The sequence below is a fragment of the Trachurus japonicus genome, chromosome 24 (genome assembly GCF_045865225.1).
Source record: "Trachurus japonicus isolate A0001 chromosome 24, Traja_1.0".
Classification (NCBI taxonomy): domain Eukaryota; kingdom Metazoa; phylum Chordata; class Actinopteri; order Carangiformes; family Carangidae; genus Trachurus; species Trachurus japonicus.
This window is the reverse complement of record NC_140930.1, coordinates 1,503,075-1,527,852: the sequence shown is the minus strand read 5'-3', so window position 1 is coordinate 1,527,852 and position 24,778 is coordinate 1,503,075. Positions and strand designations below refer to the sequence as shown.

The 24,778-nt window shown below is 44.3% G+C and overlaps 2 protein-coding genes across 2 annotated transcripts in view; both read right to left on the bottom strand.

The window, feature by feature from the left end:
• Positions 1 to 3,701, bottom strand: part of LOC146961071 (cysteine-rich protein 2-like) — a 13,785-nt gene extending 10,084 nt beyond the window's left edge. The window contains exon 1 of the mRNA XM_085770259.1: positions 3,648 to 3,701. Coding sequence (XP_085626385.1) covers positions 3,648 to 3,690 — 43 coding nt within the window. The 5' untranslated portion in view covers positions 3,691 to 3,701. The remainder of the gene's footprint in view (positions 1 to 3,647) is intronic.
• A 5,081-nt stretch (positions 3,702 to 8,782) lies between these two features.
• Positions 8,783 to 24,248, bottom strand: LOC146961070 (uncharacterized). Its single transcript, XM_085771652.1, has 7 exons — positions 24,015 to 24,248; positions 22,161 to 23,050; positions 21,177 to 21,351; positions 18,615 to 18,806; positions 11,973 to 12,349; positions 10,595 to 10,879; positions 8,783 to 9,214 (listed from the first exon to the last, which is right to left on the bottom strand). The coding sequence occupies exons 1-7, from the start codon at positions 24,202 to 24,204 to the stop codon at positions 8,783 to 8,785; spliced, it is 2,541 nt and encodes an 846-aa protein (XP_085627778.1). The 5' UTR covers positions 24,205 to 24,248.
• Between the last annotated feature and the right edge of the window lie 530 nt (positions 24,249 to 24,778).

Genomic DNA, 24,778 nt, shown 5'->3' with positions numbered 1-24,778 from the left:
GTGTGTGTGTGTCTGTGTGTGTGTGTGTGTGTGTGTGTGTGTGTGTGTGTGTGTGTGTCTGTGTGTGTGTGTGTGTCGGTCATTTATCTCTTTGTCCTCCTCCTAAAATACCCCGGCAGATACAACCGGCCGGCTGATACGAGCCGACACTCTCTGGTCCGACTCGACCTGTCACCGTGAAACGTGTCGGCTGAGTCACCTTGACGACAGGAAGTCACCGTGCTGGACCAATCACAGCCACTTCCTGTCGCTGTTTGTCTCTCTGAATCTGAACTTTGATCATCAACAGTTTATCAGCTCCATTATATCGATCACTGTGACAATACTGAACCAAGCAGAGCTGCAGCGTGTGTGTGTGTGTGTGTGTGTGTGTGTGTGTGTCTGTGTGTGTGTGTGTGTGTGTGTGTGGGCGTGGTCCCTGCTGCTCTCCAGACGATGATGATGAACAAAGAACAGGAAGACACAATCGATCTTTAAAATCAATGAATTATTAATATTGTGTGATGCAGCATCTTCAGAGCTGACACACACACACACACACACACACACACACACACACGCAGACACACACACTGATGTCACTTGTGACTAAACTTTCGAGACGTTTTGCTTCACCTGTCGACAGATGAGCTACAACACATCATAAATATATTAATGATCAATTATTTGATTAACGAAGAAACTATTCTTCTCAGAAAATCTGTAGCCGTTGTGGTGATTTGAACAAAAATACTAAAAATGACATTAAATAACGCTGTTTAAAGCTGTACAGAAAAGAAAACTGAATTTGAGCCCACTCTGGGTCATAAAATCAGTGTAATAACTCATCTATCAGACGATGGAGCCCAAACTTTGTGCAAAATTCTATTTCCAAGTAAATCCGGGATGAAAGTGAGGTATTTTTTTTTCCGTATTGGATAATGCAGGCGCACAGATTATACGTCAGCCTGTACACGATTCATCAGCCACTGATATTGGATCAGTCATCCGTCATTCAAACGTTTGAGACACACACACACACACACACACACACACACACACACACACACACACACACACACACACACACGAAGCTCTGTCTCGCCCCAAGCTTTGAATATCCCGCCCGCTCGATAACGACCAATCAAATTTGTTTTCCTTACTCGGGTAAACAACAACTCGGCGCGACAAACAGGACAAACGGCCATTTCTGTAGCTACACCTTTAAAGCAGAAGTAAGCGATCCGGTGGTTTTGGCTAATGCTGCGTTCCAGGCAGGCTTTTGAAACCGTAAATTACAGCTTCAAGTCACGACTTACGACTTTGTAGCGTTCCAGGCAACCCACTCGTGTTTCTCCGACCTGTTTTACCTGTGAAAGTCACTATAACGGCCACTCGTAACTTCTGACCCGTGAACTCGTACCAGATCGAACTGGTACCACTTCACAGGTCGGAAAAACACCAGTTACGGGTTGCCTTGAACGCACCATAACGTCTCGTCCCCTCGTCCCTACGTCACCACATTCAGGCGCATCCCTTGGCTGCACACACAGAGAGGACTGCCCCTTTATGCCGTTCTCTCTCCTCATTGGATAAAGGTTGTAGGATACAAGGAAAGTTTTCTCCTGGGCTCAGAGCAGAGCAGAGTGACTGACAGACCCGTGTTTCAGACCAAACACTCTATAGAAGTGATTGCTGTCGGAAGATACAACTATTTAAGACTTAGATTAACACAAACATATCACTTACTTCTGCTTTAAATCCTGTGATCCATCATCACATGTTGAATATTATCCAAACGGCGACGCCCCCTAAATATGACGTCACCGAGGAGAAAACATCTGATGTAATGAGAATAAAAACGCCCTATAGATATTTTATATATATCTCCTTTTTATCATGTATTTCTTTTAGACCTATTTATTTATTCACTTATTAATTTAGTCATTCCTATATTTCCTATATTATTTATCTAAATATTTTGATAATGTTTGTCCTTATATCATTTCGATGTCTTGGAATGTCTGTCACTATGTTTTTTTTGTTCCTTTTTCACTTGTTCATACTATTTGATGATAAATAAAGTTTAAAAAAAGAGAATAAAAACACTTTATAATTATTTTAAGAAAATCATATTTGTCTCTGACAGTTTTGCATTTTCACTTGAATAATGTGACTTATTTTGTGGCTTTATTTTTTTTATTTTTTAATATCAGGACTTTGTTCCTCAGACTCTGATGATGACGTCAGATGTTTCTGCAGCCTGAGGTTAGAAACACTCAGATTTAGCCTATAGATTAGGCCTATTTTTGTAGATTGATTTGAACACACAATCATAAATTCACTGTTGTTTACCGGTTTGAATGTTAACAACATATTTATATATAAATAAATATACAGCTCTGGAAAAAATTAACAGAGCACTTTCACAAATGTTTCCTAAAAGCATCTCTACATGTATGACAGTCGTTCTTTTCTTTTCTTTTTTAAACACCAACACAAACACAACTCATTCTCCTTAATGAGACATGAGGTCATCACCTGAACCACATCTGGTTTTATAGGAAGATTATAAATAAAAAACACTGCTGGGATTAAACATCGACATTATCCCACAAAAACTGGTTTATAAACTCTTCCTGAGTTAAAATATTCTTGCTGTGTTGTTTAGGAATAAATATCAACATGTTTTCTTTGCATTATTATTATTATTCAAGGTCTGAAAAGACTTGATATTTTTGATATCTGGCCGTTTGTGGATTAGCTGGGGTTAGGAGAGCCTGTTTTTCTTTTATTTCTTTACCTGACATTGTATCATTGTATCTTTTTGTGGAAGGACCCCCCTCGAAAATGAGATGATTCATCTCAAGTGGCTATCCTGAATAAATACATGCAAATTCAAATTCAAATGTTTTGTTATTTAGACTAGTTTAGTCATTTTCAGCCAATAAAAGCTCTAAATGACAATTTTTTTTTCAATTTTGGGAGAAATGTTGTCGGTAGTTGAGAGAATAAAACAAAAAATAATAATTTAATTTTACTAAAACACATAGGCTACCTATAAATAGTAAAACTAGAAACACTGATCATTTTGGGAGTGGTCTGTAGCCTATGTCCAGCTGAACTCCGCGGTGCCTCTGAGGAACAACGGCCTGAGGTCCAGAGACTCGGAACCGGACTAGATCCGCTCCGAAGCCGGTAGACACACACACACACACAGCCAGCAGCCTGCAGCCCCCCCGCGGTCACGATGCGGGGAGCGGCCGCTGCTGCTTCCACTCACTCAGTTCAGTTCAGTTTATTTCATGTCCCCAAAGGGCAGTTTGTGTTGCAGCTCATAGAATCACATAAAGGTAAAAACATACAACGCAGAGACACATAGCGACATAGAGACGCATCATTATAAATAACAATATAGATCAAATATGCACTAAATGTGATCATATAAGAGATAAAATATAGGAAATACCGTTAAAACACTGAATACAAAATCCAAGATAACACTGTTAAGAGCATAGTGGTCAAGTAAAGTGCATCAGATAAGGTGCAGTCTCACACAGAGGATTGGGACAGTACGGTGGCCAGTACAGACTTAAACGGGTTACAACCAGTCATTATTTCGAGGCATTCACTCATTCACTCACCCACTCACTCATTCACCCACTCACCGAAATACACCGTCTTGTCACATTTGGGGCATTTGGACGCCATGGTTCAGTCTGGTTCTGGTTCTGCTCCGTCTGCAGCTCAGACTCAGACTCAGAGGATGGAGGTGCTGCTGATGGGAGGGAGGAGGGAGGGGCCGCAGCACGGGTCCACATAGCCCCGCCCCCCCGCGGTAATGACGTCATGCGGGAACAATAGATGAAGAGTGATGAAGAGCAGAGAGGAGGAAGATGTTGAATTACCGAGGTGAAAGTTTGATCCTGAACGTTACACAACAACAACAACAACAACAACAGTGTTTCCATCAGGATGAGGTCATTTCTCCGTGCTCACTGTCTGTTTCCATGGTAACGGCTGCTTCATAGTGATTCTACATCGCTGGTGTCATTAAAGGGATAGTTCACCCCCCAAAAAATTGAAAGTTTCAGAGTCCTCCGTGGCTTCTCTGAGTTACAGGGGGTCTCGGCGTAGCAGTGCATCATGTCCATATATGACGGTTGCAAATGGATACCAACTGTCTTCGTAACAAAAAGACACCAAAAAACATCCAGATACCTCCATGCTGCTCGTATGTAATGTCCGTCTTGTATTGAAGCCCTGAAATGAGAAATTGTCCCAAAAAAAATTAAATAAGTCTATATTTCAAGCTTGTTTCAAGGGTCCGTCCTCTTCCCGGTTCGTCCAAATGAAGAGGAGCTTTGAGAAGCTTCCGCTACAAAACAAGCTTGAAATATAGACTTATTTAATTTTTTTGGGGACAATTTCTCATGTCGGGGCTTCAATACAAGACGGACATTACATTCGAGCAGCATGGAGGTGTTTGGATGTTTTTTTTCATGTGTCTTTTTGTTACGAAGACAGTTGGTATCCATTTGCAACCGTCATATGGACATGCACTGCTACGCCGAGACCCCCTGTAACTCAGAGAAGCCACGGAGGACTCTGAAACTTCTCCCAGCCCTTAGTCCACATGAGGGGGAGGAGATAATGAGTGATATTCAAATTTTGGGTGAACTATCCCTTTAATGGAGCTATAATTGCCCTTATTTTTTTAAAATTTCATTTTATTTTACCTTTATTTAACCAGGAAATCCCATTGAGATCTCAAGAATATCATCTATAATCAATAACATTTACATTTCATTACACGTTGATCTCATGTCTCGGTAAAATGTTGTGACTGTTGCTCTTTTCCAACTAAACAAAACATTTATATCCTGTATCAGATCAAACTCAACTCTGCCCACACCAGTAGATACATCCAACCCAGAATGAGGGAATATTTTAGCTCCATATACACTTCTTTATAAAAGAAAAATAGATATTTGTATTATAACTGTTCAATTTATCTATACATATATCTATCTCTATCTGCTGTATAAATAAAGTGGATTGGATTGGAAACAGTTTGTGTCATCGCTGGTTCTTTTATTTTGGAAATGTTACTGGCGACGCTGGCTCCTCCTCCTCCTCGCTGTGTTTGTTTCCCGGTGTGGTTGCTAGGCGACGGTGCAGCTCCTCTGGGGGAATGTTAAGTGATGATGATGATGAAGCTGCAGCGTCTCATGGTCAGACGCTGCACTGATTCAACTCCGACCTCACAGTGACCTTTATTTAGTTTTATAGCTGAGAAAAGATCACTAACATGTCTCTGTATTGTAAAGTCCTGAAGTAAAGGAGGAGGAGGAGGAAGAAGAGAAGGAGGAGGAGGAGGAGAGAGAATAAAAGGGGAAGGAGGAAGAAGTGGAGCAAAAAAGGAGGAAAAGGAGGAGGAGAAACAGTGACTCACCTTCACACCTGTGTTTAGTTTCTAAATGAGCTTCAGCAGGTGTTTCACCTCTCACCTGTAGTGTGACTGCAGCTTCATCACCTGACAGGTCAGTGATCATGTGACCTGCTTCTGTCTGAGTGGATGGATGATGACGTTACTGTGCGTTCACACCAAAAGACAAGGGGGCAGATGTGGGTCTGAGAAGTGAAGTCACTTCCACGTTCAACAAACTGCAATCCCCTCTTCTTCCTCTGGGGGCTGGTGTCAGAAGGGAGCAACTCTCCATTGAGCCCCATGTTAAAATAGCCGACTTTACAGCTTAAAAAAACATATTTACAGCCTGGTACATTTCATTTTTTTGGTCTCAACTGATAGTTTCTACCTCCGCACACACTCTGAGGGGGTTTAACTCTACCGTTTTACTGTTATTAGGTTAGAATTCTGGCCAATTAGGGCGCGGAAACGTTGAGTGACAGGTCCAGAGACCGCTGCTTCGAGGCCAGTGGGCGGGCTCTCCACCTCTCCAAATATGGCAAGTAGAATCCAACATGGCGCAGTTCAAACCCCCGTAGTAGAGACACAAAACAGACTCCCCCAAACCAACGGGTGACTCCGACATCTCAGCAATTCCTGAATTCGTGGCAATAATGCGAGCTGACGTGGCCAAAACTCGGGAGGATATGGCGAAGTTAAATGTGGCGAAAGCTGCAGAGGAGATGGATGAATAAAAGAAAATGGCATACAAGGGCTCTCACACCATCCCAACAAATAATCAGTACACTGGACTTTTGCTCTCTGTCGATTGGACCATTCTATGACTTTGTGACATGTCAGGCTACAAGATGAGACTGTTGTTCACTCATGACGGACAAATGTGGACACATGTGCAGACACACACATAATCTGTATGTACTGTCTAGAGCTAGACTTCAGCTCTGTATACTACCTACTGCTGTAACATGTTATGTCAAAATGTCATAAGTAAAAGAATGTTATGTCAAAATGTAAAAAAGCAAAAAGAAAAGATTATGATAAAGATTTTTTATTCTGTGGGTAATGGGGGCGGGACTAGATCAGCTTTAGCTTCTCCCGCTTTCCCTTTCGGCCATGTGTATCGTATTATTTGAACTAAGATGAAGTGTGATGATGATGATGATTTAAATTGACATGCCCAAAATAAACAAATTGATTGATTGATTGACGTCACGGCGCTACGTCATTCTTTTTACAGTCTATGGTTGCAGACCGGGAGTCTCACAGCGGGAGAAATTGAGAGCGCCCGAGTGGACACATCTTCTACGCTGCTTGAAACTCCCTTTGGCCGCTGGAGCTGAACAGAGCGTTGAAAGCGTCTGCTGCCCGTGCTGCTGACGCTCCGACGCTTTTGGTGTGAACGCACCATTACACAACAAAACACACACAAACACACACAATAACAACAACACAGAGCTTCGTTCTGATCATATATTTTATTACAGTCCACTAATGTAATCAAATCTGAACAACGATGTCATCCACAAGTTCAATACATAACCGTCACGCAGCTACGTCTCATGTGGACACGCGCTGTCCGTCCACTCACTGAGGTCACATGGTCCGGCGGCCACATAGGCCCGTATGTGTCCCTCATGTCAGCTCGTATGTGTCCCTCACGTCGGCCCGTATGTGTCCCTCACGTCGGCCCGTATGTGTCCCTCACGTCGGCCCGTATGTGTCCCTCACGTCGGCCCGTATGTGTCCCTCACGTCGGCCCGTATGTGTCCCTCACGTCGGCCCGTATGTGTCCCTCATGTCGGCTTGTATGTGTCCGTCACGTTGGCCCGTGCGTGTCCCTCACGTTCGCTCGTATGCAGGGTGCGATTTGTGAAAAAAACAGAGGGGGGGATAGTTTGCGGCGCCGCAATTAAATAAATAAATAAAAGAAGCCCGTAGTTGTGTTCATAGAGACGTGACAGGTGTGGCACGACAAGCTGTGATCAGCTGTGGTCAGTCTACAGTAAGTCATTTCAACATTTATATGCGCATCGAATGAGTGAGTGAGTGAGTGAGTGAGTGAGCGCCAGAGAGAAACAGCGAGTGCACCAGATGATTGCCAACCGGCAAAAACTGAAATGAGACGGTTAAAGAGAGGAAAAACACAGAATATACAATAAGAGACTTTGTCCCGAGGAAGGATCGGATGGTGGCCCAGGTTTAGTGATGAGGAGACTGTCACTGTCAAAGCTGCTCCAAACAGACACGTCACTAACTTTATTTTGAAGGGACAGATTAGATGCTGATTTTGTTAACAGTGACTTTATTGCACCCAAACATTAATATCGGGTGCTGTCTTATCCGGTAGCCTACAAATATTTGCTCAAACCTGGAGAAAGACCCGACCCAGTGCAACCGGCATCTCGAGACCTCGAGACTCGCCTTTTTTTCTTTTCTTTTTTTTTCTTCTTTTTTTTCTTTTTGAGAATTGACAGTAGCCTAGGCTGCATGACGGTCTGGGAGACGCTGTGCGCTACTGTAGGGGGGATGAGAAGGATCGCGGTTCAAATGATGTAGACTTGATCTAAAGTATTTCTGACCAGAGGGGGGGACAACACGTATCCCCACCGGGGATAATAATAAATGACCAGGGGACGGCTCTCCATTCCGACACACCTCCACTTCGAAACACCGCTGTTCCGACACCCTCCCCCCGCAGCTGTCCAGTGTCCAAGGTGCTGAACCGCGTGACGTTGTTTACATTCTGCTTTGTGGCTTGTCTGCAAAACGTGCGCTGCTCAGGGACTGGGCAGATCTGTCCCACTTGCTTTCTCCCCGACTCCGTTGTTAGAGATCTCCACACAGTAATAGAAATACCCCCCCCCGCTCCGCTCCCAGCTTGAGCTCACTGGGGCGCGAGGCTGCTGCAGCCGCCGCTCGTGCTGACAGCTGACTGAGGGAGATGCTTTGGTTGGGCTTAGGCAATGAAGAAAGGAGTTGGTTAAGTTTAGTAAAAAGACCAGGTAGAGGCTAGACAGGCTAGAAGCAGAATGAACATTATGTCATTAATATGAAGTATTTGCTTGTTTTGCAGTTAATTATGAACATGATCCGTTTGACCCCAAAAAGGAAAAAAGGATCAATGCGCACTGCGCGCTGGGGGTTTCCCCCAATAGCCTTTTCGGAGTAGCGGGGTCTTTAGAAAAAATAGAAAACCCCTCTATTACGATGAATGGAAGTCTATTGTCGGAAAGGCGGGGCTTCGGAAAGGCGGGGTGTAACCATATGACCAGAGGGGGGGACATCGAAAACAGAGGGGGGGAAATCCCCACCATCCCCCCGGCATATCGCACCCTGCTCCTATAGTCCTTCACATCGATCCGTACGTGTCTGTCACGTGGGACTCTGCTCTGATGCGTTCACCCGTGACGTGATCCTCTCCTCAGGCGTGTTCACCAGTTTCTCTCCCGTGTGTTTGACGGCGTGTCTGGACAGCGCCGAGTTGGAGATGTACCTCTTCCCGCAGGCGCTGCACGGGAACGGCTTCTCTCCCGTGTGAGTCCGTCTGTGCACCTTCAACACGGAGCTGCACCGGAAGCGTTTCCCGCACACGTCGCAGGCGTGCGGCTTCTCCCCCGTGTGAGCTCTCGTGTGCTTCGTCAGCGCCGACATGTTGGTGAATCTCTTCCCGCAGGCGCCGCAGCCGTACGGCGTCTCGCCCGTGTGCATCCTCAGGTGGATGGTCAGCACGTTGGCCCGGGAGAAGGTTTTCCCGCAGGTGCTGCAGGAGTACGGCCGCTCCCCCGTGTGCTTCCTCATGTGCACCTGCCAGACATGAAAACGGGTCATGGGTGAAAAAAGGTGAGAAGAATACGACCAGGGCGTAAAATTAACTTTTTACCTCATCGGCCATTGGCTAGTGAGCTCAAAGAATTTACTAGCCAAACATATTTTTCAACAGCCAAATGAAAAAATCATGCCTTGTTTGACTAAAAGTAATTGCCTTATGTTTTTAGTATAAAAATCCAACTTAAGCAACATTTAAAAAGCTGCACATCCTGGCAGCTGAGAAAATGACTGTCAGGTTTAGTCCCTCCTCTGTTAAATATAAAAGGAGGCTGAAAATCACAGGACACGTCTGTTCTGTCCTGAAATGTGTGTTTCTCTTCTATAATACACATTCTATATCTCAGAGGCGACGTCTTTCCACATACGAGCTTCCTTCACCTTTCCAACGGGGTAGATCTCTGTCTCTCTCAAGTTTTCATCGCCAGTGATCAGCTGTTGCTATGTGCGCAGATTTAGGCTTGTTCCACCGCTGCCAGCAATTTATAATTAGCGGGATGATGAGCAATAAACTCTGACAAGATGGACAGAACAGAACCCTGACGGTTCGCATCAGGGTTGTGTTCATCCTGTTGCATCCCTATAGGGGCTAGCTATAGAAATAAACTAATTTTTTTCCCGCCATTGGCGCTTGGCGGGTGTTAATTTTACACCCTGAATACGACCCCTCTAGGGGGGTCCGGGGGCATGCTCCCCCGTAAGAAAATGTTGAATATTTCTTATCTGAACGCATCAATCTGATGCATTTTGAGAAGAAATTCAAGCAGCACTACAACACAGTAAAGTAACACAATAAAGTAGGGTCACATTATGTTATATAACGTTATTGTCACGATACCAACATGTTGGTACCGGTATCAGTACCAACATGTTTTTTGATACTTTTCCAAATACAAAGAGAACACAAAAAATGTTTTTGATTATTGACTTTATTTTAATAGAAAATCTCAGAACTATTATGCATCAGTAAATAATCAATCACTGCTGCTGCAAGATTAAAATTGATATTTCCATCGATATTAATCTGAACTCTTCCTAAATTAAAACATTAGTGGTCTGTTTAAAAATGAATTTCAACTTGTTTTCTTTGCATTATTTGAGATTATCTGAAAACACTGCATCTTTATTTGTTATTTTGACCAGTTGTAATTTTTGGGAGAAATTGTTATCAGTAGTTTATAGAATGAAACACAAACGTTCATTTTACTCAAACACACACCTATTGTTTCCCATACGAGCCATAGCCACAAATTGACTTTTCAACGCGATATCGTTCCGTTAATTCATCTCCGTTAGGTCATCTATTTTGGTTTCAAAATGGCTAATTTCGCCGAAAGCTGAGTGATTTTCATGGCCGACCTGCAGACTGCGCCGGTGTTTGAAGCTCGTCCGACACGTCTGGCAGCTGAATGGCTTCTCGTCCGTGTGCGTTTTCTGGTGTTGCTTCAGTTTGTTCAGGAACCGAAACTGTTTCCCACAGGCGTCGCAGGTCGGAGGAGGAGGAGGAGGAGGAGGAGGAGGAGGAGGAGGAGGAGGAGGAGGAGGAGGAGCCTTTTGACCCGCGAGGCGTTCAGGGACTCCTCCGCTGTGTCTCTGCTGCGGCGTCGACGACTCTGAGTCTCCTGTCGCTCCACATGAGTCCACCTGTCGGCAGAGATGGTAAAAGTACCCGGATTCTTTACTTGAGTAGAAGTAAAAGTACCTGTGTAAAAAACAACTTAAATAAAAGTGAAAGTACTGATCCAAATATCTACTCATGTAAAAGTAAAAAGTATTTCCATTGCACGATTCACTGCAAAGCAAATAACCACACGAATCCATTTCATCAATGTTATTGTTTAAACAGACATTGTTCACAGCCTAAGTTAGGGACACAACATGTATCCTAATGTTCTTCACTATGGTCAATCGTAGGCATTTGTATTGTAACAGTTAAAGCAGAAGTAAGGTGAATGTTTGTGTTAATCTAAGTCTTAAATAGTTGTATCTTCTGACAGCAATCACTTCTATAGAGTGTTTGGTCTGAAACACGGGTCTGTCAGTCACTCTGCTCTGCTCTGAGCCCAGGAGAAAACTTTCCTTGTATCCTACAACCTTTATCCAATGAGGAGAGAGAACGGCATAAAGGGGCAGTCCTCTCTGTGTGTGCAGCCAAGGGATGCGCCTGAATGTGGTGACGTAGGGACGAGGACCAATAGATCCATGACGAGGGCGGGGGCTGCTAACTCCGTCGGCTGACAGGAAGTTATGGTGCGTTCAAGGCAACCCGTAACTCGTGTTTTTCCGACCTGTGAAGTGGTACCAGTTCGATCTGGTACGAGTTCACGGGTCAGAAGTTACGAGTGGCCGTTATAGTGACTTTCACAGGTAAAACAGGTCGGAGAAACACGAGTGGGTTGCCTGGAACGCTACAAAGTCGTAAGTTGTGACTTGAAGCTGTAATTTACGGTTTCAAAAGCCGACCTGGAACGCAGCATTAGCCAAAACGCTTCGCTTACTTCTGCTTTAAGGTTCACACATCACACTTATGAACATTACATTTTGGACCAGGATTGGCTTCTAAACTGTGGTGTCACAGATCATGCTCGTAGTCCCAATTAATAATCTTGTGGATTGAGACACTTTAGGGTTTTTTTTATTATTATTATTATTTATGGCCCTTTTCCACCAGCGCGACTCGGCTCGACACGTCTCTACTGTCTAGAGAATTAGTTTTGTTTGGTTACTTGTTACTTGCCATCACTGTCTGTCGGCTTCCCTCCTCCTCTGAGCTCTCAGCTGCAGGGGAGGAGAGAGAGAAGTGCTGGTGATCTCCGTCTGGTTCTGGTTCTGGTTCTGGTTCTGGTTCTGGTTCTGGTTCATTGTGGTCCCGCTGCTCGGGATCGGGAGTCCACATCCAGGTGTGAGTCTCCTGCTTGACGAGTGTGAGCTGCTCTCCCTGCGGACCGCTGCACTGGTCCAGCTGCTCCTCTTTGATCTGTGCTGGTTCTGGTGCTGGTTCTGGTTCTGGTTCTGGTTTCTCCCGGTCCAGACTGGAGTTCCTCTGCTGCTCCGTGAGAACCTCCTCTTCCTCCTCCTTCTTCTTCTTCTTACAGACATGTTGCAGTGGAAGAACTGCAAGGAACAAACACAACACATGACTGAAGTCAGTTTCAGGAAAACTAAACGAGTTACAAACAGGGATGTGCACGGTTACCCCGAGTACCGGAGTAGGCAATCTGCTACTCGGTTATGAATTATTACCCGGTTAACCTTAGGGTGTTTTCACACCTGTTTGGTGCAGCACCAAATGTTAAAATGATACATTGTTTCATTTTTCAGTTAGTGCGGTTGCGTTCACACCTGCTTTTTGTCACTCGGGACCAAACTTGGAGAGCGTCCTGTCTCCATGACTACCGGCTGAAATCTGGAAGCGCTGATTGATAAAACTTTCACGATGGAGACTCAAGAGCCGGTTCTTAGTAGCTCTGGTCATTTATTTCTATATTGTTTGTATGTATAACTCTTGGCAAACGATAGTTCCGATCTACTTTTCTAGTTTGGTACTTCCGGCTGGTTTCCGGTTGCGTTCACCCAGCTCGGTCCCGTTAGTTCCCGGTTAAAGGGACAACGAGGAGTTTCTAATCGGTTATAAAAAAGTCTCACGTTAATGTGGATGAATCTCCGCTACCCACACTTGTTAATGGTCCATTTTCGATAAATATATCGTTCTGTCTCTATGGTTATTTTGTTATTATTAGTGGTGGTGGAAATGCTGGGCGAGCCGACCAGCGTTTCTTTACTTTCAGTTTCGCAACGAGTCATGAGAATAACGTAGCTGAATCGCCGTTTATGGTGGGAACTACGGTGGTATGTGAACCTCTTTGAACCTCTGACTTTAATTATTGATGAATGAAAACATGAGTCTGTCTTGCGCCGGTCAAAAGAATTTTACGGTGCGCGGAGGCTCATAAATGTAGTGTGGAAACACTTCGCTTTAACAAAACTCCTCGTTGTCCCTTTAAACGTTAAACACGGGCGGACCTCGGTAACCACGGTAACCAGCTGCTCCGCGGACCCGAGGGACGGACCCGCCGACCTGTCGGTGTCTGAGCGACTCAGCGGACACGCAGCGACCGGCTGCCCCGCTGCTGCTGCTGCTTCGTCTGTGGGGACAGAGCTGCGTAGGACCGGAGCACCGGGCGGTCTCCCCGCTACGTTAACCCGTTGTCAACGACTACGGGAGCCCTTTTAGCTCAAACCTGTTGAGTTGGCCTGGCAGCTGGGTCGCACCAGAGTGCGGTTGCTTTCACACATCAACTAGTGCACCAGAGTTCGGCTGGAGCCGAACCGAGACGAGACCAGACCACCTCCTCAGGCCGCACTAGTTTTGGTGCATTAGAGTGCGATGTGCTTTCACACTGACCCAAACAGGACCACATTTAGTGCGATCTAAATTTAGAGCGCACTAACACTGCAGGTGTGAAAACACCATAGGATTAAAAAAAACTGCATGTTAGAGTGCAGTCTAGTGGAGCAGGTAAAAGCACAATTTGAGTGGAATTGTGCAAATTATGATACAAGCATGAAATTTGGTGTATTTGTTCTCAAGAGGCTTCTGATCAAATTTGTCCGATTGGACATTTGAAAATCCAAGATGGCGGCCATTTTTCAAGATGGCTGCTAAATTAGCCTCATAAATCACCATTTTTTATATTAACATGTATAGTTTTTATTTTTATTTTATTGATCTTGGTGTCAATTTCTATATTTTCAAGTCTGTTGAGTTGGATTTTGTGATTTTATACAGGGTAGCGCCCAAGAAATGTAGTGTTATTTGTCATGCAAACAAGGGGGGATGGGGCTGTCGGTGAGGAGAGAAGGCAACAACAACACACTGTTACGTGTTTCTATGGCTGAATGTGGAACTATTCCAGGTAAAAAAATAAGAGCTTCAGGTGTGCCACACGGCGTCAGGTATGCAGCAGGACCAGTGGTGCAGCGTCCTTCCGCATACATAGTTGTAGTAGTAGAGTTTTATTGTTTATTTTTTATGATAGATAATTTATTAGTACAGACTCTGGGTCCAGTTAAAAACACAAGACAAGACAGGAAAAGAACAATACAAACAGCGACAATACCAACAACAATGACAGCAACATCACCAGTAACAACAACAAGACAACAACAACAAGGACGGGGTAGGTCTAGCAGCTCCTTATTAAAAGACACTTCTACCAGTCAGTGTTTCCAGAGCAGTGACGTGTAACGTGTGGCACTAAATGCAACTCTTTCTGAGTTGTTTAGACGACAAATGAACTTCTACATGATATTTCTTCAGACAGACTGAAGAGCGTTGACTCGAGCAGTCACAAACATTTCGGTGGCGCTGGTCCATCTGGGCCGTTTGAACATTATATTAGTCATTATATTATATGCCACTTGTAATCTCCCAAAGCTCGTGACTTGGATGACTGGAGCACGAGCCGAGTTTTCCTCTACTACTACAGCTGAACAGCTTTGTTCATCTCGTACGTAATGTGCGTGTTACTTATTGTGCAGATCAGGTGCACGCTCGTCGTCATGGTGATTTCCAGGGGCAGACAAGAACGCTGTAATGCTACTAGGGCTGCCCCCGACCAAAGGTTTTGTTGGTCGACCAGTAGTCGTCACTTATGGCGATTAGTCGACTAACAAAAAAGTGTCACGTCACGACTTCCTGTATCTGGCCCTTCAAAATAAAAGCCCCATGGCCTTTCATATACAGTTCAGTCATTGATTTTGACTTAATTTTGACAAGACACGGCTCCAAATGTTTTTTGTTTTTTTTTCCTGCGACCAATCGACCAATGAAATTTTGGTCGGCTAATGATTTTTTTGGTCGACCAGTGCTTGGTCGACTATTTGGGGGCAGCCCTAAACGCTACAACAACAACAGCTTCTGGCACCGGCTGTCTTGGATGTTTCTGTTCCGGGGTCTTACACCAGTGCAGGGGGGTGTGGAGCATGAGCACATGTGTTGTTCAGTTAAACTCTGATTAAGGTGTATACATGAGCCGGAGAAAGTCCAGTTCCAATCAATTATCTGGGTGTCTGAATCAGAGTTGGAGAACTAACTCCGATATTAGTCGGACTAACGTGTTTACATGAACTCAGTTGTCCAGTTATAGTCGGATAAGGCAATAATTCCGTTTTCTCAAGTGTCATGTAAAATATGCCCCATATGTGCATCTTAAACTCCATCTCTACTCTTATTATCCACCTGATATTTAGTCTGACGACGCTGTGTCAGTGATGCGACTGTCTGACGGACAGAGCGCATTTATGCCCCAGCTGCGCTCTGTCCATCAGACATGACGTCATTTTATTGTTTGTTGTTGTTATTCTGTCATGTTGGCCTTAATTATCATCTCTAATTCTCTTTTTGTGTGTGTGTGTGTTATCTTGTAAAGTGTTCTGAGACCATGTTTTGGTGATTTTACACTTTAAATAAAGGTGAATTTAACTGAATCTGATACTGACTCGGGACCGATCCTAAAAAAAACCCAACGGCACCAAAGTGGAAGCGGTCACACTGCTCCACCTTCACATTCCTGGTGTTTCTGTAAACTGAGAGGAGCTCAACCACCTCCAGTCCAGCAGGTCCAGCAGGTCCAGCAGGTCCAGCAGGTCGTGGTGGTTTAGTCCTTCACTATAGGACAGACTGGACACTGTCTCCCTGTCTATGTTAACATGTAAACTGTTTCTCTGTCTCTCTCTCTACAACTCGTCCTCTTGGTCTCTTCCACCTGAGCTCCAATCAGTGGTAAGAAAAAGTAGTTAGAAGTAGCGATGGGCATTTAGAATAATTTTCTAACCGAGTAACCTAACCTGGTGTTACCCGGGTAACCGAATACTGTAATAAAAAATAAAATGACGTCATGCAGCCGGGGCATAAATGCTCTCTGTCCGTCAGACAGTCACATCACTGACACACAGCGTCATCAGACTAAATATCAGCTGGATAATCAGAGTAGAGATGGAGTTTAAGATGCACATACGGGGCAGATGTTCATCTTTATGCCGCGGCTGCCTCGGAGGAGAAAACTGTTTTTCTTTCATTAGCGGTGTTTATTTATTAGTCCACACTACATGTTGGTGCCTTCGCTCCTCTCTGCCTCGCATCGTCTCAGGAAATAACTGGGAAGGTTTCTGAATGTTTGTAAACTGAAAGCAGCAGATTTTCTACCAGACTTGATGACACCTGTCGTCTCCGAGGGAACCACCACAGATTATTGTAAAAGGTTTGAAAGTCCGAGGCTCGATCCAAAAACGCTTTTACACAGCAGAAAATCACGTTGCTGCTTGATCCGAAACTGTTGAACACGACAAAAAGCCGAACCACGGCCTGATGATGTAGTTTGATCCGACACTAGACTGTTGTTCTAACGTGACGTTTCTTTAATCCTACCGGGTAATAAATTCATAACCGAGTAGCAGATTGCCTACTCGGGTACCCGGGTACTCGGGTAACCGTGCACATCCCTAGATAGAAGGAGATAGTACAGCGTAATGTCTGACTCCTTGGTTTGGAGTGGAGTCGTGTTGATGGGAAAGGGCCAAAATGGAAACAATGAGCTTTAAAAATAAACTTGTCCGGCCTGTTCTTCCTGAGGGACGACAGGTAACCAACCTCTGTGGCTGCAGAGCAAAGTTCAGTTTACAGGTGAGTCCACTGTGGACCTGACACCTCTTCACATCGTTACATTAGTGCAGGTGAAAGGTGTGTAAGTGCACCTGTCAACACTCGCCAAACTGCTCTGATAACATCTGATGTGTTGATATATTTGTCTCGAGGAGTGAAACTATTTGAAGAATCTAAGTCTGGTTTGATTCCAGCGTCACTGAGCTGGAGAAACCGGTCTGCATTAGACTTAGAGACTGTATTGTCCTTGTCATATTAACACAGTATCTATAGGGTACAGGGATATTGTTTAGAGCAGCTTAAGAGATTAGATGTAATTATATTTTGACTATATTTGATTTTACACATTCATAGTGTTGTGAAATGTATTGATGCATAATAATTGTGATGATCGTAACACTGTGATTATTTGTATTTGTAATTTTTGTAATATTTAAATTGTAATTTATCTTTTTCTCCTATTTTAAGTTGTTGTATTGTATTATTCTGCTATAATATTCTTTACCTTTGTACACTGGAGCGCTGTGACGGAAGAATTTCCTGCAAGGGATTAATAAAGTATATTCTATTCTATTTCTCTGACAATAATCGTACCAAGAAAATCTGTGATAGTGACATCCCCATTTATGATGGATAATATTATTATGATTATTATAATAAACCTTTAGCCTTGGTATCATCTTTTATTTTATGTAATAACATAACATAAAATAGCACAACACAAGCTTTGTTTTTGGTGTTTTATCAGGTTAGTTATTGAACTGAGGCAACACGCAGCCTCACCCAGCCTCACCCAGCGGGGTCAGAGTCACTGTCAGTGGTGGACAGTAACGGAGTGAATTTCAAAGAGTTCATTCTCACTAACAAGAGTTAAAAGCTCCTTAGTTGATAGAAGATGAATTTTTCAATGAGGGAGAAATAATAATGGACGTGTTTTTAGTGTCTTGGAGAGTTATTTTAAACAACTTTGTGTGGGTGAGCAATTTTAATCAAAGAATAGTCATAGCAGAGCATTTCTACACATTTTAAAATGCCTCTTTAGGGGTCTTTAAATTCATTTAGAAAAGAATATAGTCATTCATTGATGTGAAAAATAAGACATTTACTCTTACTCTTACTTTTAAAAATACATTTTGAACAGTAGTATTTGTACTCTTACTCAAGTGTCTTTTGTCATTACTATGTTTCATCGTTCTTAATATTTTTAAACAGAGAATAATATTGGTGTTGAAGTAGGCCAATGAAATTGTAACAACTACTATAAGTTTTCTTCATCCTGCTCCTTTTCATTCATGGTGAAAATGTACATTATGTAAATATGTGCAACTATGTGAGAATGTATAGGCTACATGAATGAAATAAATCCATTGACACTTTCAGAAAACAACTCAAAACTCATCTGTTCAGAAAAGCATTTGACTAAAGTCTATTTCCCCTTGCATCTGGTTGTTCTTGAAATGTCTCTTTTATTTTGTGGTTGTGCTTTTGTATAAAGTGTAGCCTATGCATTACAACTGTCTTTATTCATGTGTCCATTATCTGGATACACAACTGTCTTTCTGACTCTCTGACTGTGTAAAGCACTTTGTGACACTTGTCTGCGAAAAGTGCTATACAAATAATAAACTCAACTAAATTATAAACTCAACTAAATCGAAATGAAATGAAATGAGCTCTGTCCCTGTGTGGTGGTGGTGGTGGTGTAGTCAGACTGACCTGTCCGCTGCAGCCGGACCTGAGGCTTCAGCAGCAGCTCCAGCAGTCTGCGCTGCCGCTTCACCTCCTCCTCGTACTCCACGATGCTTCTTTCAAACACGGAGAAGATTTCCTGAGCAGCAGCGGTCAGTCGCTCCGAGACCAGGTCTCTGAGAGAGTCCAGAGGACTCACCATCACCATCTTCATCACCGCTGCACCACACACACACACATGCATATAGACTACACACAGACAGACACACACTCTGCAGCTCCACGAGTTCACCTCACCTCGGTAACTTCCTGTAAAGTCCCATCAGACGGATCCTCACCTAAATAAAGTTGGAAAAAAAGAAAAGAAAGAAAGAAAAAGATCCTCATACCTGGCTGTGGCCCCGCCCCCTCCCTCCACCTTGATGCCGCTGCTGCCCCCCAGCGGCCACTCGCGGCGTTGCACCGGAAACTCACCTGTAGCCTTCAAAATAAAAGAAGAAACCCAGGACGGCTCCACTGTTACTTTTTTTTTTTTTGTGGTTTGACAATAAAAAAATATGAATCATTTGCAAAAGTTGCACATCAGCTACTTGTTCAGGTGAGAACAGGAAGTAAAAAGCAGAATGTCACTGTCACTAATGCAGCTGTTACAGAACCAGATGTGAACGCTCCAGATGTTGGAACATAATAAAAGCACTTTTCTTTTTCCCCTTTTCTTTTGTTGAACAATTTAATTCTATGATAATGAGTGGAAGTGAACATTTAACATCCTGTAGTGAACACACAATGAGGATGTGATGATGATGATGAGGAGGAGGACCAGGACCATCTCAGGCCACATCACTGACCCAGTGGAGGAGGAGTTTAAATTTAACCAGTGTTACATTTTAATCTGTATAATAAACACAATCAGTCTGCATGAGACTGAAAAAAACATCCAAATACCTCCATGCTGCTCGTCTGTAATGTCCCTCTTGTATTGAAGCCCCGACATGAGAAATTGTCCCGAAAAAAATTAAATAAGTCTATATGTGGGTCTATATGTGTCTTTTCAGTCCCTCCAGGATTTCGCGGGCTTTTTTTGTGATTGTTGCGGCCTAAAATGCCTGATTTTGCGGCCACATTTTGAAAAAATTGCAGTGAATGTTGCGATGTTTTAAGCGCTTTTGTTGCGATTAAATTGCGGGAGACAGCGAAAGTTGCAAAAAAAAAGTTGCAGTTTTGTTCTGAATAATTAAAAATCAAAGGAAAATTGAAAATTTTGAATAATGTGAGGTCCTGTTATACCAGCAATTTTCCACTTGTTAAGAAAGGCACAGGAAAATTTGAGTTGAAAGTTGTTTTACTTTTAATTAAAATGTCTGTTTAAAAATCGTGGTAAAAGAACTGTTTTAAAATGCCATTAACACAGTCCAGTCTTTGAATAAAAAGGGGAGGGTGGCTACTCAAGTCCAGGGCCAGGGCCCCCTAGGATGGGGGAAGGGGCACCTGGCCGCCGGCTGCTCCGCTCCGGCCCTGCAGTGGCGCACTCACTGGATTCCCCCTCGGCGAGTGCTGCGGGGGGGGCACAGCCTCAGGTGGTCAACCAGGACAACTCACACACTCAACACGTTCAACTCAGCTTGTGTTCCTTTACTTATCACTTTGTGCACATTGTTGTATCAAGTTTCTTGCCGTCAGCCCAGCCACGCCGTTCCTCCGTGGACTCACTTTCAACCACCGCTCCGTCCAGACTCGCTACTCTCTGCTGTGGAACTCGCGGAAAGCACCGACAATTGGTCCAATTTGCGGAAAAGTTGCGGTGATTGTACAAAATTGCAAGATCGCAAAAATGTGCGGGGATTGGCTGAATTTGCGTTAATTGTTGCGATCGCAACATCGCGAATTCCTGGAGGGACTGTCTTTTTGTTACGAAGACAGTTGGTATCCATTGACAACCGTCATATGGACATGCACTGCTACGCCGAGACCCCCTGTAACTCAGAGAAGCCACGGAGGACTCTGAAACTTCTCCCAGCCCTTAGTCCACATGACCCAAATTCAATTTTGGGTGAACTATCCCTTTAAGAAGATTTTTCTTTCTTTATAAGGTTTTGTGCGCCTGGCACCAGAACTTCTTATCACAGGTTGAACAGAACCTGAGTTTGTCTGAAGCTTCCTGTGTGTACTGGACAGAAGAGCAGCGCTGCCTCGGGGCTCTGGAGCTACGGACACAAACCACCACATTTACATCAATAAATACATGTTTTACTATCAACACATCAGTCTGCATCAAGTTTATTTTATTTTATCAAGTTATATAACATAGATACGAATTGCATTGTGGGATACAGTACACAATGTAGATGTAAAATTTTTCACATACTGCAGATTCTGCTTTTGTTTGCATACTGCATACTGCATTTTGGCCAGGTCAGTACATACTAGCAGGAGAGTATGTGGTTTTTTCGAGTACAGCCGGTGACTTCGTCCCCTCGTCAGGTTTCTTTCTCCTCCTCTGTGAGTTTTCATGTGGTTTGGAAGCTAAAGTTAAAGCGCTTCGTCCGGCGGCCGCTGCAGCGTGCGTCTTCCTCTGGTGAACTTTCAGACCGGGCCGAGATCTGAACCGTTTCCCGCAGGCGTCGCAGCCGTACGGCCGCTCGCCCGTGTGGCTTCTGCCGTGGATCAGCAGGTTGTTCTTGTCCTTGTAGCGCTTGTCGCACAGCGGGCAGCAGAAGGCTCTGTGGGCCGAGTGCCTCCGCCGGTGCGTCACCAGATGAGCTTTCTGTTTGTTTTCACAATTAATCGCGGTATTAAACGACACATAATTAATCGTAAAGATTCCTAAATAATTACCGTCACTTTCCGAAAAAAAGTGGTGGTGGTTGACTGACCTGTCCTGCACCGACAATTAAAGGAAACGAACCTACTGCTATGACTATAGGGATTATGGCAATGGGCCAATTTGACAAAATGTTAAACTATCCCTTTAAAAAGAGTGTGCGTTTTCCTTATCTTAGTTCTCTTTCTTTTCTCCTCCCTTTGTGCCCTTGTACTATTTCTTTATGTGTCTTGCTTTAACGCTAGATGCATTCATAGTCGCACATTGTCGCACAGCGGGCAGCAGAAGGCTCTGTGGGCCGAGTGCCTCCGCCGGTGCGTCACCAGATGAGCTTTCTGTTTCACAATTAATTGCGGTATTAAACGACACATAATTAATCATTAAGATTCCTAAATACCGTTGTCACTTTCCGAAAAAAATGATGTTGGAACCGTATCGGCAGATGTGGCACCAAAGTAAAACTAAACGCACAGATACTGGTCCATTTATCTAAAGTAACACTGAATTGGTAGGAATGTTAGCGTGTCATTTGTATTGTAAAAGACTGCAGATTCTGCTATTGTTTACATACTACATACTGCATTTTGGCCAGGTCAGTGCGTACTAGCAGGAGAGTATGTGGTTTTTTCGAGTATAGCCGGTGGCTTCGTCCCCTCGTCAGGTTTCTTTCTCCTCCTCCGTGAGTTTTCATGTGGTTTGGAAGCGGGTAAAACGACGTGCGCTTCGTCCCGTCTTCGTCCTCTCTCCTGCACGTGCGTCCTCTGGTGAACTTTCAGGTTGGGCCGAGATCTGAACCGTTTCCCGCAGGCGTCGCAGGCGTACGGCCGCTCGCCCGTGTGCGTTCTGCCGTGGGCGGCGAACCTGGAGAGGAACTTGAAGCTCTTCCCGCACGTTCCGCAGACGTACGGCCGCTCGCTCGCGTGCGTCCTCGCGTGCAGCTTTAGGACGTTAGCGCTGGCGAAACCTTTCCCGCACGCGCCGCAGACGTACGGCCGCTCGCCCGTGTGGCTGCGCATGTGGAGTCTCAACACGTGGGAGTTGGCGTAGCGTTTCCCGCAGGCGCTGCAGCCGTACGGCCGCTCGCCCGTGTGGCTTCTGCTGTGGATCAGCAGGTTGTTCTTGTCCTTGTAGCGCTTGTCGCACAGCGGGCAGCAGAAGGCTCTGTGGGCCGAGTGCCTCCGCCGGTGCGTCACCAGATGAGCTTTCTGCCTGAAGCCTTGGCCGCACAGGTCGCAGACGTACGGCTTCTCGTCCGTGTGGCTGCGCGCGTGTCGCAGCAGCTCCGACCGGTACCGGAAGCTCTTCCCGCAGGTGCAGCACGTCAGAGGCTTTTGACCCGCGAGGCGTTCAGGGACTCGGTTGTGACCGCGGCGTCTCGGCGTCGGCTTCGGTTCACTGTGTTGCTCGGGATCGGGATCGGGATCGGGAGTCCACATCTGCTCCTGAGTCTCCTGCTTGAGTACGAGCTGCTCTCCCTCCGGACCGATGCACTGGTCCAGCTGCTCCTCTTTGATCCGTACCGGTGCCGGTGTCGGTGCCGGTGCCGGTTCTGGTTCTGGTTCTGGTTCTGGTTCTGGTTCCTCCCGGTCCGGACTGGAGCTCCTCTCCTCCTCCCTCTTGGAGACATGCTGCAGTGGAAGCTCTGCAGGAACAAACAGACACGAGGAGGAGGTGAAGGTCTGACCCCGATGCAACTGTCTAGAGATGTCACAATTACTTGTTTTCACCATTAATCACGGTATTAAACGCCACAATTATTTAATCGTAAAGATTCCTAAATACCGTTACTTTCCGAAAAAGATTATGTTGCAACCGTATTGGCAGATGTGGCACCAAAGTACACATTGCTGCACAGGGTAAATGCACAAATACTGGTCCATAAAGTAACACTGAATTGGTAGGAAATTAAATGTTTGTGTGTGTCATTTGTATTGTAAAAAAACGATTAAAATAAACTTAAACATTTGGTATAGATGACAATCTATTCACCACGCTATGAGATAATAACACAACGTTACCACACAGAGTTGTTTTAGAGGGAAATTCATGCAAAACCACTGATGCGTGTTGCCTTCAGGGACAGTTTTTCATCAACAGTCTCTGTATTTCCCTCTAAAACAACTCTGTGTGGTAACGTTGTGTTATTATCTCATAGCGTGGTGAATGTGCAGCTCACAACTTGTCCACCAGAGCGTTGTGGAGTTGTTGTATTGTGTATTTGATGAGGGAAACCAAGAAATCCCATAATGAGCCTCCATTAGTAGCGTAGCTCTGAGCAGCTCACGGCTCTGCTCCGCCGTTCTAAAAATAGCTTGCACCGACAATTAAAGGTAACGAAGCTACTGCTATGACTATAGGGATTATGGCAATGGGCCAATTTGACAAAAATGTTGAACTATCCCTTTAAAAAGAGTGCGCTTTTTCCTTATCTTACTTCTCTTTCTTTTCTCCTCCCTTTGTGCCCTTGTACTATTTCTTTATGTGTCTTGCTTTAACGCTAGATGCATTCACAGTCAGTCTATGATGAACACCACTAAGTAGCTATGTCTCCTTTAACATAAAGGGAATAAATAATGTGGTTAAACATAAGAAGTAGTCAGACTGACCTGTCCGCTGCAGCCGGACCTGAGGCTTCAGCAGCAGCTCCAGCAGTCTGCGCTGCCGCTTCACCTCCTCCTCGTACTCCACGATGCTTCTTTCAAACACGGAGAAGATTTCCTGAGCAGCAGCGGTCAGTCGCTCCGAGACCAGGTCTCTGAGAGAGTCCAGAGGACTCACCATCACCATCTTCATCATCACCGCTGGACCGCACACAGACACACACACACAGACACACACAGCTCCGCTCTGGACATACACACACACAGCACCGCTCACTTCCGCCAAACGGTGTCTCACTTCCTTTTTTTTCTTTTTTTGCATTGCTTTATTAACAATTAGCCTATATACAAAACAATGTATACCGTTTTTGCCAGGGGTAATAGTTATATAAATGATATAGACTACACAAAGAGTAGGGAAAAAACAATAATAAATAATCAATTAAAAAAAACAATAGGACATAATAAAAAAATGACCGAAATATAGTTTGTTTTTTTAATGCCTTTTGTTTACAGTCCATCCATAGTGGTGTTATACTGATATAGTTCTTGCAAACAAGTGTCCAAATTTGCTTAAAAATAAAATTAGTTGTAAAAAAAAAAATAAAAAAAATAAAAATGAAAGTAAGTCTTTTTCCTTCTTATTGTCTTCAAAGTAACAAAAAGTCCTTTTCTTGCAGCTGGATCGTGTGTCCGTCCGTTTTCCTTCTAATATAGTTTTGTACATCTAAACATAGAGTGAAGGAGGAGTTTCTTAGATAAATGTAAGT

Excerpts from the sequence above, each read along its gene's own strand:
- LOC146961070 (XM_085771652.1), bottom strand. The coding sequence starts at position 24,204 with ATGATGAAGATGGTGATGGTGAGTCCTCTGGACTCTCTCAGAGACCTG. Across the intron at positions 21,352-22,160 it reads AAGTTCACCAGAGGACGCAC|AAAGCTCATCTGGTGACGCA; the intron begins GTGCAGGAGAGA and ends GAAAACAAACAG. Across the intron at positions 10,880-11,972 it reads GAAGCCGACAGACAGTGATG|GTGGACTCATGTGGAGCGAC; the intron begins GCAAGTAACAAG and ends CTCTGCCGACAG.